At 38.8% G+C, this 12,892-nt stretch overlaps 1 protein-coding gene across 4 annotated transcripts in view; it reads right to left on the bottom strand.

The window, feature by feature from the left end:
• Positions 1 to 12,892, bottom strand: part of phtf2 (putative homeodomain transcription factor 2) — a 54,073-nt gene that overhangs the window by 19,043 nt on the left and 22,138 nt on the right. For 3 of the 4 annotated variants that reach the window (XM_087831149.1, XM_087831152.1, XM_087831150.1), the window contains 2 exons: positions 1,313 to 1,369; positions 1,020 to 1,031 (listed from right to left, as the gene is read on the bottom strand). In XM_087831149.1, coding sequence (XP_087687275.1) covers positions 1,020 to 1,031; positions 1,313 to 1,369 — 69 coding nt within the window. The remainder of the gene's footprint in view (positions 1 to 1,019; positions 1,032 to 1,312; positions 1,370 to 12,892) is intronic. The other variant, XM_087831151.1, reaches the window with a different exon arrangement.

Raw genomic sequence — 12,892 nt, 5'->3', positions numbered from 1 at the left:
AAAAAACAATTTCAGCTCCTGTATCTGATGTTTTATTATGTATGAACAGACTGTGCTCATGAGTGACAAATGGCATTTATTTGTTTGTGTTGTAACAATAAGGCTTAACATCAATTAAATAAAATGGCATTGGTCTTTAAATCATTAAGTAATGCAAAAATACACTTTCTTTCCAGTTTGTAAATAAACTGCAGTTATGATCAGGGTTGTGATAGGGATAAAAGAGCAGTTCTCCTCTCTAGTGAGATAAGCTGTCGTCTTCTGCTAAAAATAGAATGAAGAGACTCGTCATAGTTTCTCTAGATTTATGATGCCGATTGGTTGAGTTTATATGAGCCAATAAACGGTATAATTAACACTTAACAGGAGGTAGAGCATCTTGTGTCAGTACCACAGTAAGATGCAGCCTGTACTTCCTGCTGCAGCTGCAGACTCTGGGAAACCATTGCTTAACAGACATAAACCAAGGTCAGTGGTGTGCATGTGCATGTGCGTGTGCGCGTGTGTACTGAGCTGATTAAAAAGTCTGTTTCTCTAAGAAGTACTATATGAGGGATGGAGGGTGATAGAAGCAGAGATCTGTCAGATAGCAAAACTCTCATCTGAGGCCGATTCAATGCATATGAAATTTTAATAACTCCTTCAATAAAAAAATAAAACTACAGGAAGTTTAAATGCAAGAAAACTTTACCGATTTAAAAAAGGTCAAGAGATCAGAGGTTGAACTTCCTATGTTGGTATAGTAATTTCTGCACTAAGGTGTCATCATTTGGTTGTTACAGTAACTGAGGTCACATGTGCAGATTGCTACTGTGAACTAGATGTTGAGGATGCACATTGTTAGGTCTGTGATGAGAGAGAAACACCACACTGACTGGTCACAGGAATGCAGCTGTGACCCTGAAAACTACGTGATAACAAACCAATAACCGATAAGAGTCTATTTTGTCTACAGCGTACAATGAGCAGACATGCACTGCGGGAAAACAGGAGGAACATCCTCCCTGCTGTGTACTCACCAGAGAAATAAACTGGAGAGGGAGAGAAAAAGATGATAGGAGGAGGATGGAGGTGAAGTGAGGACAAATGGGCAGATGACACACAGCCAGGAGGACAGAAAGGAAAGAGTGAAAAGAAAACATAGGAAAAGTGACGGCAGAATAAAAACTGAATAAAACTGAAGCGATAATGCAAAAGGAACCACAAGACATGAAGGATGAATAAGCAGAGACCAGAAGGAGAAAAACAGGAAAATGAAAATGGCAAAAAGCAAAAAACCAAACCAAAACATGCAAGTGTGGAGGAAACACACCTTTATTTCTCTCTGCTCCACTGATTTCTCCCATATCTGTTGGTCATAGGCGCCAATCTGGAAAAATAAAACAACAAGGTATTAATTATGAAATCCAGTGAAGAAACCAGCAGTAAACACAAACCTAGTACAAGCTTTAATCTTACAAGATGCTCTGCAGACTTTACAGAAAAAAGTAGTAATGATTGAAAACCACAACAGGTTTCTTTTACACACAACAAAGTTTCTGTTCTGATAAAGACTGCAGAGCAAATAAAGGTTAGTGGTCAGACCATCTTCCTCTGAACAGTCAAACTTATGAATAAAGCTTGATCTACTTTCATTCTCTGCATGAAATCCACCCTTCATCTGCTAGCTGCATCATCCCCATTACCTACAGCCTCATTATATCCCATAACAACAGGAAGCCTGCAGAGACACACGATTATGGTTAGAGCTTTGTTTTGTTTTGTGTGGGAGTTCAAGATTTCAGGCTCTTGCTTCACAACTGGAACTGTCACGGTCTCATAAAACTAGCTGGAATTTATTGAAAATACAACAGAGATGGATGAATCTGAAAGTGAGCCATTAAAACACAGTAAATCAGCCCCATAAGGAGAAATCCACTCCAGTAAGACGGGATTGTAAAGATGTCTGAACCTGGTGAATCGATGTTTTCTCCCCTAATTCTTTAAGAACTTTTGGTTTCAGCTGGTTGTATTCTAGTTATACGCCGATATAAAAGCAAGGTTGCCGAGCACCTATGTCGTTTTGTGGTTAAATCTCCATCTTTCACAAATAGTAACTATGTCGCTCAGTTATTAAACAGAAATTCACATTAACATGGATTTCTGGGCATGTAGAGAAGAATAGATTTGCCATTTAAAGCAATGTATCACAGTTAATATTTGCAGTATAACAAACGTTTCCTTGGTATCTGAATGCACTGAAGTCACGTTCAAGACACCAAGTGACTGAATGGTCACAGAACTAGTCTCCATCTTTATAGCAACCCCTTCAGTTTTCTTGGTGTTGCTGTAGCATAGAGTCCCAAACAGAGGAGCAGTTCAGCCATTATGTTGGAGGATGAATTATTGCACTCTGAGCAATCTACTTTAATAAAGTGCTGCTGTGCCCCGACTCTCAGTCTGCAGACTTTTTGGATGTTTTAATAACAGATAAAACTACAGCAAGTTAACAGGGATGTAAAGACTTTATGCACTGAAATGTACAGATCACATAAAACCAGGAACGAGAACACATTACACCTACAGTACGTCCTGTCTGTTCTTTTCCTTGATTACCTCTTAACTGGAGTACTGCTAACAAAACCCTGATAGGATAATATGCACCAGCAGCTAGTATTTACCAATATTAAACACAGGAGGAAGTGCAGGGCAAAATGAAGGGTGCACCACTTGTTACTGTCACAGGGATCAGAGGGATCAATAGACCTGCAGAGTGTTGGTGCGTGTCGAGGACTAATCGTGTTTATCACGGTGTGCGTGAGGTCAGAGGAGTGGATAAGCCATTATATGCTATTATGTGCCAAGCAATGTGGTCTGTGTGAGCCAAGCACAGCAGACACCAGAAAGAAAATATATCAGACAATGACAGAGAGTGCTGTTACTGTAAGAACAAGATATATTTGTATCTGATCTGGGAACACAGATCAAAACAAACGCACTCCAAGGGCAGACTGCACCAATTTCACACCGACAGGGTTGCTGGTTTCTTATGTCACCTGCTTTTAGATTTCACAATTAGAAGATACAATTCTACTAGAGTTGCACTATTAAGCAGCTTCTTTAAAAAAAACAAAACAAAAAAAACCCATCTCCTGCTAGAGGTGTCAGCAGATCAGGTTCTTCTTGCGAGCTTGTATGCCTCCATGGCATCGAGTCTGGGTCGCCCCATGAGCACGCCAGTGGAAACTATGCATATTTAATGCAGTTTCATTAATGATGGATGGAGAGAGAGAGAGAGAAAGAGGTCAAAGACAACGAGGGAACAGCACCAAGAGAGACTGAAACAGAGAGGATTCAATTTTAGGAACTCAAGAAGAGAAAGTGTGTGCCATGTAGTTACAAAAAAACAAAAACAAACTGTCTTATTACTAATATCACTTTACAAGTATTATTTTTATTAACAAAACAACGATCACATTAGTGAAATGATTTGTTCTTTTATGTGGTGCAGACAGCACCTCAGTCTGGTGACATCTCCATGTCAACGATCACATATAGAAGTAAAAGATGTGGGTCAGGCAAGGTGTCACATCGTGGCCGTCCCACATAACAGGCACACTTTGACACCAGCTTCAGCACGTGCCTGTTGTGACACCGCCCTCCCGCAGGTCACACTATCGTACAACTATTGAGTACACATCAATCCCAAATTCTAATCAATTGGTTTTGTCTGGAGGTAGCTGGGTACTGTGAGGTTAATCATGCGGTTTCATGGACAGTTTTCAAATTATATTGTCCGGAACTAGCAGTCAGATTGTGATGCACTTGTTTCCGCTTTATGAAGAAGCAACACTTGATAATATTCTCTCTGTGTTTTACAGTGATACCAATCTTTAGAACCAGGGTGCTGCTCTGATCACTTTTATTCCAGAGGTTCCAGATGTGTTTAATGCTGTAAAGACTTGTTCAAGTACAAACAAACTAATTCTTCTATCAAGAAGTCTGCTGTTTTGATTATTTCAATATAAAATTTGTCAGTAAAAGGTCATTTATTCGCTTTTCCAACCTTCGCTAATGAATTACCTTATAAAATGAATAAATCCTAATTACAAATGACAAATGTTTATTGATAATAAAGCAACAAGCCGGGCCAGACAACGCAGTCTCTGGAAAGGCCTCATTGAGGAGCAGTGGTTGTGAGCGTATTTTGAACAAAGTTTGTTGTTAATTTCTGATGTTTTCTTCGCCTTTACAACATCATCAGAGAGCTCATAACAGGTAGAAACAGCTAAGTGTGGAGGGAGGATGACAGTACACGACCGTACAGTGTTTTTATTTACCGGAGTAGCTCGGAATGGGAACTAAACAAATTTGGCATGCTGAAGCTGGAATCAAAGGAATTGTCTGCCTAGGTTCCAAAATATCAGTTTATTAATATTTATAATGACCTGGCCTTCTGTTATTGTGCTAAAAGTAGACCATAGCAAAGCAAGTTCAGTATTTCTAGTTTTATGGGCTAGAGATACTGAACTTGAGCTGACAAGACACCAAGACTAACTGTAAACATACATTTTACAATTCAATCGCAAGCAAGTTTAATGCATTACAAATAAGCATGGACAATAATAATAAAAAAACTTGAGAAATCTTTGGCTATGCAGCTATAATTACGTATTAACATACAAGCATGCAGATATGAGAAGGAAAAAGTCACGTCTTTAATTGCGTGTTTTAAAGGGTTTGGCTGCACGCGAGCAAAACACAAAAGAATGACTTGAATTACAAACAATTCAGCTTTTTATAATTAAACTGCATTCATGAACAATAGCTGGCAGGCAAAAGGAAATCTTGACCTTGGCATTTTCTTGTTAAGCTGAAAGTCCAGGAAATCTGGCAGCTACCCACTGAGGCCAAATCGGTAAACATGGTGACAGATTAACAGACTGTACAGTGAGTGCAAAATCTACCTGCTGCTGAAGATCAATTAAAGCACCTCTAACAGCACTATATTATAAACAGAAATAAAAGGCAGACTTAAGGCCACCTTAATTTTTTCCTTCCCGGTCTCATTATAAATCTAAGTATAGGAAGGGAAAAAAACAATTTTTTCAACGGGTGCAACTTGAGACCTCCGTCTAATTTTAAACTCCTATTTAAACATTTATGACTTGGCAGACTCTTTGTCCGAGGCGACGTACAAATAAGGAAAGAATCCACGCTGGAGTTGACTGAGAAGCCTTTTAAGCAGGTGAATAAACACTCATCTCAGTGTTCAGCTTCATAAGCATATAACGAAGAACTTATACTTGAAGCTAGAATTGAGTATTACCTTTTACCACTGCTTTAAAACATTATAGATGCTTTTCAAAATAAATCCTTCATGTGTTATATAGTAAAAGGGTTGTGACTTATCGACTAGGGACAGATGAGGATCTCGAGTAAGGTAAAACCAGCTGAGTTCTGGACGTCTGACTGACTGCATGACATTTAGATTGACAGCTAATTTTCCACTCCACTCGGCCCATTAAAAAACACACACACACACACACACACACACACACACACACACACACACACACACACACACACACACACACACACACACACACACGAGGATGTTTGGAGCACATGTGGAGGACAGTCAGAGGACAAACATGACCAGACTACTAAGTAGGAAGATAAAAGTGGAAGGGGGATAGATAACAGTGAAAGTTGGTGTGGAAAGTGGAGGCACACGCACGCACGCTCATCTGTTGTTACATCATAGAGTCGCGAGGTAACTGTGATTTGACAGAGAGGCATTTACAGCACTGTAAATCCTCTTATCACCACACTCACACCGTTACATCACTATCTATTTACCTCATCAACCACTCATGATCAGCCAGCTGGTTTTGACCATTTTGCAAAAAACTGCTTTAATAAATCTCAAATACTTAAATTCCCAGTTTGGACCAGGGAAGAACAAAAAACAAACAAAAAAAAAAAAAAAATCAAGGTTCAGCAATTTGACAAGAAATCAAGAGCTGAGAGCGAAGAGGCCGAGTGTGCCGCTGCAGCAATGCTGGAGTCGTCATGACAACAGAGAGGGACGATGCACCGAGGGGAGTCGGAGGAGGAGAGCGGAGTTACATAACTGCCTCTGCAATTGAGGGGGTATCAGAGACAAAGACAGATGCTGACTTTCAAAGGAATGTTGTTGACGTGAAGTTTAACATATTAACAGAAATGTCAGCCGCGAATGATTTACACTCTTCAGTGTGCGATGTCGTCAGTCATCTGTTGTCTGTTTGGGGTTTAGTCGGCTTAAAAATAAAGAGTACTCAAATGTCAATCCTGGTCAGAGACTTTACTGCATTGACTTTAAATCTGCTGTAATCAATATTTCTGCATTAACCATGCCTTCGAGGACTATCTCACATGATTTATCCCCTCATACCTATGAATCCTATAAAGGCCTTAATTACTGTTCAACCGTAAACTTCAACTCTAGCGTCCAGAAACAACAACATTTCCCTTGGGAATTAGTGTACACCAAAAACAGAACAACAAAAGAGCAAACACGATTCCACATAAATGGTAATGTTACTCCGTTTGTTGTGGGTTGCATGTGTAAACTGTTAACACGTTTGTCATATAAACTTTACAGGGGGACAACCTGTCAGTGGACATTATGTAACAATCCTGAACAGTCAACGAAATGGGCCGCTGAGGCTTAAGAGGGTTGGGTGAGTCCGCTACTAATGACAGGGCCGGGAGTTCAATTCCCAACTCAACTGCAGGTTTTGCAGAAGCCAGGTAAACAGTACTGTGCAAAAGACTTGAGCCTACCGTGTTTTCTTCATATTTTACCAGGAAAATGCAAAATAGGTGCAGTGATTTATTGAATGGCAATGCAAAAACAGAGTTTGCACTATTCTAACGAGTTTAATTCAAGTGGTTTTCATAGAGTCAGCAAAGGGGCATTCAAAGCTCTGCCTTTTTTTTGGTTCTCCATCAAGATGATCAAACACTGCTTCAATAATGTTAAAGTCTGGGCTCTGGGGAGGCCAATCCATGATGTGGTATGGTATGCTTTTACTGTATTGGCACTTTGCTTGAGATCAAATACAGGTGAATCAAAATCTGACATTACTTCTCTCTGTTCATACTTCCAGCATATTTGAAGATTTTCAACACCAATGGCTAAAAAAACCAAACAAAAAACCAAACAAAAAAACCCCTCAAAACCATGGCCAAGCCTTCACCTCCACTGTTTACAGATAACTTTATATACTCACCGTTTAACCTCTCTGTATATACCGACAAGAACATCAATCAAAAATCTCAAATTTGGATTCATCACTGCACCAGGCCACTGAATTTCAGTCCAGATGTGTAAATTCTCCCCATTTCCTTTCCCCAAGAATGGCCTCTTGACAGCAAAATTTCTACTCAGACCATTTCTAAAGAGGCTTGCGTCAACAGTAGATGGATCACCTGAAGGCCTAGATGCATCTTTCAGTTCCTGTGCCAGGTTTTTACTGATTTTATTTCCCAGTTTCTCAGATACTGTTGATCTGCTGCAGACCCCCCCCCCCCCTTTCTTTTAGGCCCCCCACTACTTGTTTTCTCAAACTTTAAAGACATGCTTAAACACCATGCTGAGATATGCCAAGTTTTCAGTCAATTGCTCTTTATTTTATCAACAAGGTGATTCCCAAACAAACACTTTTATGCCTATCAAACTGTGTTATACTGTTTTGTTCATAGAGTCAGCAAAAGAAATGCATATACTACCAGTCTATCACAAAAACATATGCAACATAGTACCTAATGATACAATGTAAAACGGGTTATTGCTAATGTGCCTGTTATGTGTAAACAACACTGGTTCATCCTTTGAGTTGGGTCTATTTTTATGCTTGAATGAATCATAAGTCAGTGCTAAGAGGCTCAAAAAACATTCCTCTGAACATTTGTCAAAAAGTCACCATCCTGGAAAACCATAAAAAATCTTCTATGAATAACCTACTATTATTAAGCACCCGATTGCCTGAGCTTTTGAGGGAAAATGATTTTATTTATTGTTTTTTGTTTTGTTTGTTTTTTTTTTAAATCAAGATTTGCACCAAGATTAGACAAAACAAGCAACAATGAGGACGTCACCTTTCCGGCAGTAGCTTCACAGACTAAACTATTAACACTGCAAAAAATAAATAAAAAAAAATATTTAAAAAAGTAAATATAATTGGCAAAGATTTAGTGATTATCTGGATCAGAAAGCAAATCCCACACTAATTCTGCCCACCAGAGAGATAAAAGACAAGATTACAACGTGTAGCAGTCAAATTTATGGCAGGATTTTAACAATGTGTGAAGCTGCTGACAGTGTAGTTTGTCAGATGTTTGTGTCAACTTTTCATCCAGTTTTTCCTTGTTCCTTCCAGCTTGAAAACATCTCTTCTGTCTGAACCAGACTTTGGTGGTTAATCAGCGCGTGAGAGCTAACCACACCCAGCGTCCCACAAAGAGGGGAGGGATTTTTCCATCAGTGTGTCTCTAGGGCATCACTACTGTGTAAATATAGGAATACATTCAGCCCAGGTTCAAACACACACAAAAAATTGCAGCTACCACTAATAATTATCAACTTAAAAATTGTCTAAATAAACAGTGAAATCATACAATGCCACAGTCATAATAAAGTCTTAAAATTGTTCTGTGTATATTTAAGCTACAGTGATAAAAACATGAAGCTTCCACCTTCTAATAACCTCCAATAATCTCTTATTAATAAGCAATTTGTACAAGAAGAAGAAGAAATCTGTAAAGGGGCAAAAACAAAAGAAACAAACTAAAGAAAAGAATCAGCAAAAATAAAAACATTTAAAAAGAAGTTTTTCGCTGTGTCCACGAACCCCTGAGATGTGCGACTACAGCGTCTCAGACTACAACAACAGCTCTCCCTGTAGTCTGTGTGTAAGGTTTATTTTCTGCTCAGACAGGTGTGTACGTGCATGTGTGTGTCAGATAGGAAAACTTTAATTTGGCTGCCAGAAACACATGAAGGACATTTCAAAAGAACAATATGCTTGTTAGATTTGTATTGTTGGATTGTCATTTATGCCTAGAAATATTTATATATGCTTAGAAGTATATAACCATTTGTAGATTTAAAGAATGTCTCATCCTAGGAGGTCTGTAACAACTCTGTGTAGCATGAAGAGGGGAGTGCGTTCACTCCTCTTCAGAGGGTTCTGGCATAGATCACACACCTCCTAGGAGAGGTCGTGTCTTCTCTTGCTGATATATGGTAGGGGTGGGGAAAAAAAAAATCAATACTGTGTAGTATCATGATATTTTGTTTGCTAATAATGTATCGATACAGGGACAGCAGAAATCGATATTTTGTTACAAAAAAGGTTTTTGTGCTCTGACTTCAGAGCATGTTGATCCTTTTTCTGAGCAAGAATCCTGACATTCCTTCATTGTCCAAATGTGTTTAACTTTTTTTTTGGCAGCAATAAACATGACAGTTTACTTATTTTAATTTAAAACATGTTTTATTTTAATTAAGTTTAAAACTTTTTTATTTAATGTAAAATTATATTTTGTTTTAATTTACTTTCAAATTCTTCAGTTGCTGAAGGGGCTGCATAGTTTTAATAAATTGCATAGTTCAGAATAGCTATAATTGTACCAGATGGTTGCATTCAGTTAAGTTGGACAAACTGTTCAGTTTGTCAACAATAAAACTGAAATGAGAGAAAGATTGAGTGTGAGACTTTGATATTAGATAAAATGAATATTGATAAAGTTTACCTTTATGTACAGAATCTGAATATCGCAAAATAAAAAAAAATAAAAAAATCAAAAAATCAAAAAATCAAAAAAATCGCAATAATATCGTATCGTGCGTTAAGTATTGTGATAATATTGTATCGTGGGATGTATGATGATTCCCACCTCTAATATATGGTATAGCAAACACACGTATATCTGTTTAAGTGTAAGAGCCTTTTGTTCAGATGGACCGCTAGACTCCTGGCACCAGCTTTGGAGTCTCTTCACAGGGTCACATCTCGACCCGACCCCCCACCCCCCACACACACACACACACACGGTATTCTTTGTCCACATGTATACCTATATGAAACGTCATATGTTAATGAACCTATGCATATTCATGTAACCACAATAAAAGGAGTGCTATGGGGAACCTGGCTGAGAGTCTGACGGAGGCCAAGTGGGTGGAACGACATTTGGCTCCAGGCAGGTCTCCCTCATGCATGAGTAACACGAAGAACTTTGCCTACTTGTGTCTTGCTTTTTGCTGTAAATTGTCTTGAACGTTCCAGCGAATAGGTTTATGCTACAAACCTATCAATGATTCTTCTTTTTTTTGCTTTGGAGCAAATGAAGGAAAAGAAATGAAGATTATCATTACTTAAGAAGGTGATTTTCCAACCCAACATAACAAAATGCTGTTATTTATTTAGCAAAAACTAAGCCAAGATGCAGAAGCAGTATGTGGAAAAACTAAGTACAATCTATGACGCAAAAACCAGTAGTATCACCTTCAGCAGTGATAACTTGAAGTCAATCTTTTCTGTATGACTTTTGATGAATTTTGGCCCGCTCTTCTTCACAGTCCGAACTTTAACTGAGTCATTGCATGACTTTGCTTCTTTTCTCTTTCAGCTGTTCTTGGGATCATCGTCCTGTTGCAGGACCCAATTCTGACCCAAGCTTGTTAGACTGACGGCCCCACATTTGAATACTTATATACAGAGGAGTTCATGGTCGACTCAAAGACTGCACGGTGCCGAGGTCCTGTGGCTGCAAAACCCCAAATCATCCCCCCCACACCACCGTGCTTCGCAGCTGGTATGAGGTGTTTGTGCTGGAATGCTGGGTTTGGTTTTCCCCAAACATAGTGCTGTACATTATGGGCTCATCTGTTCAAAGGACATTGTTTCAGAAGTCTCATGATTTTTTCAGATGAAACTTTGCAAACCTAAGCTGTGCTATCATGTCCTTTATAGAGAGGACAAGCTTTTTTGCAGTAGCTGCCATTCCAAACTCAGTGACTTGTTCTTTTTAAAATATTGTACTGTCATGAACTTTAACATTTAACCTCCTAACCCAGGCCTGCAGAGTCCAAGATGGACCTCTTGGGTTTTAAACATTGCACAGTGTGACCTCAGGGTGAATCTGCTGGAACAAGCTGGAGTCTTGGATGTTTTCCACTTGTGAATAATCTTTCTCAATGCACAGTGATGGGCTTGGAATTGTTTTGGAAATGACCTTATAACCACAGCAACAATCACTTTTGAGATCATTGCTGATGTCCTCCTCTGTGCTATGTTAACAGACAGCAGACCAACAATTAAAACTACTTCTGCTTTTACAGATTTGCTGATGATAACTTAATCAGGTGTATTTGACTTAGCATAATAACGGCTACTTACCCTTTTAATTCCTATGCAAACAGTGAGGATGAACTTAGTTTTTTTACACACTTTCTGCATTTTGGCTCAATACACCATGCCATTATTTACCAAGTCATGCCTCGTTTCAGAACCCAGTAAAGGTCAGATGATTTTTATTATATTTGGAGATGTAAACGTCCAAGGAGTTGCACCAAGAAACTACAACAGGGAAGCGACAAGATAATCCAGAAAAATTCTCATCTCCTAAATATAGACCTGTGACTGCTAAGTGTGGTCACAGTGAATCTTCACACGAGACTTTCTGATCTCGAGAAGTCAACAACAAACGCCCTCCAAAAATACACACTGCGTCACATCTCAAAATACACACACAAGCTACAATTAAATTTATTACAGTTAAACATTTTCAGCTCAAACATAAACCAACATGCATGGCACATTTGAAATATTCAAGACATTTAAAGCTGAATAATTTCTACATGGAACCGCTTTCTATCTGGTAACAACAAACAAACTGCCAGAGAGAAAAAGTAAGTATGGCTGGCGCTGTGGCCGATATAGCATGCTCCGGTGCATGTGCCTTCACTGTGATATGGGCTTGGCGTGGCACGGCAGTGAGGATAAGAACAGACTCGACACAAACAAGGCACTGAGTCTATTTACAGCTGGTCTCCCAGCACAGCAGTCAGAAATACACTGTGACTCTGACATAAGACTGCCTGAAGGGTTTAGAGGCCAAAGAGCTCAAGTTGTGAATCACACCTTAACAGACCGGTTTGACAATCTAGAACTTTCTCTGCAACATAAAATGTAACTTCATGTGAATACACTGAATAAGCTTTGTGAGACTCAACTGTTACTGGACCCTGTCTTTTCTTGCATTGTGAACCAGTTTTGCAGTTTTACACATTTAAAAGTAGGCAAAAATATAGCACAAAAAACTAAACCAAATAAAACAAAACACACCTGGCAAGCATAAATGTGCACTTTTATATCATCTTGGCTGAATTTAATCAGATTTATGGAGCTCACAGCATTAAAAAAAGGAAACATGTCAAGAATTTAACACCAGTGTTCTTGGATAAAAAGTAGCTCTACTGAAAACAGCCCAAATCTAAATCTGTGACTTGTTTGTTGACGTTTTAACTATACTGTGACGGATCAGAAATGTCAAACATCTATAATGAAACTGCAGAATCTGCAGTGCTAAAAGCAATCAGAGGCAAGTGAACAAATATATTTTTTGATCATCTGTGTCAAAAAAGCCAATCTTTTCACTTGGAAACAACAAATTATTCAACTGTGTGAAGCTGGATCTGAGAAGTATGACTCTTCCCTGAGGGCAGAGAAGATTTGATTGGCAAGATTTCAGGTGGTTACATAATGCTGCTGATATCAAATCCTTTCCTGACAAGCTAGACATTATAATAAGGTGCAGTGGACCCTTCTATGCCTCTCAAGACTCATCTATCTGGTGT

This window comes from Neolamprologus brichardi, chromosome 17 (assembly GCF_056152115.1).
Source record: "Neolamprologus brichardi isolate AB-2024 chromosome 17, ASM5615211v1, whole genome shotgun sequence".
Classification (NCBI taxonomy): domain Eukaryota; kingdom Metazoa; phylum Chordata; class Actinopteri; order Cichliformes; family Cichlidae; genus Neolamprologus; species Neolamprologus brichardi.
This window is presented reverse-complemented; position numbering and strand designations above follow the sequence as displayed.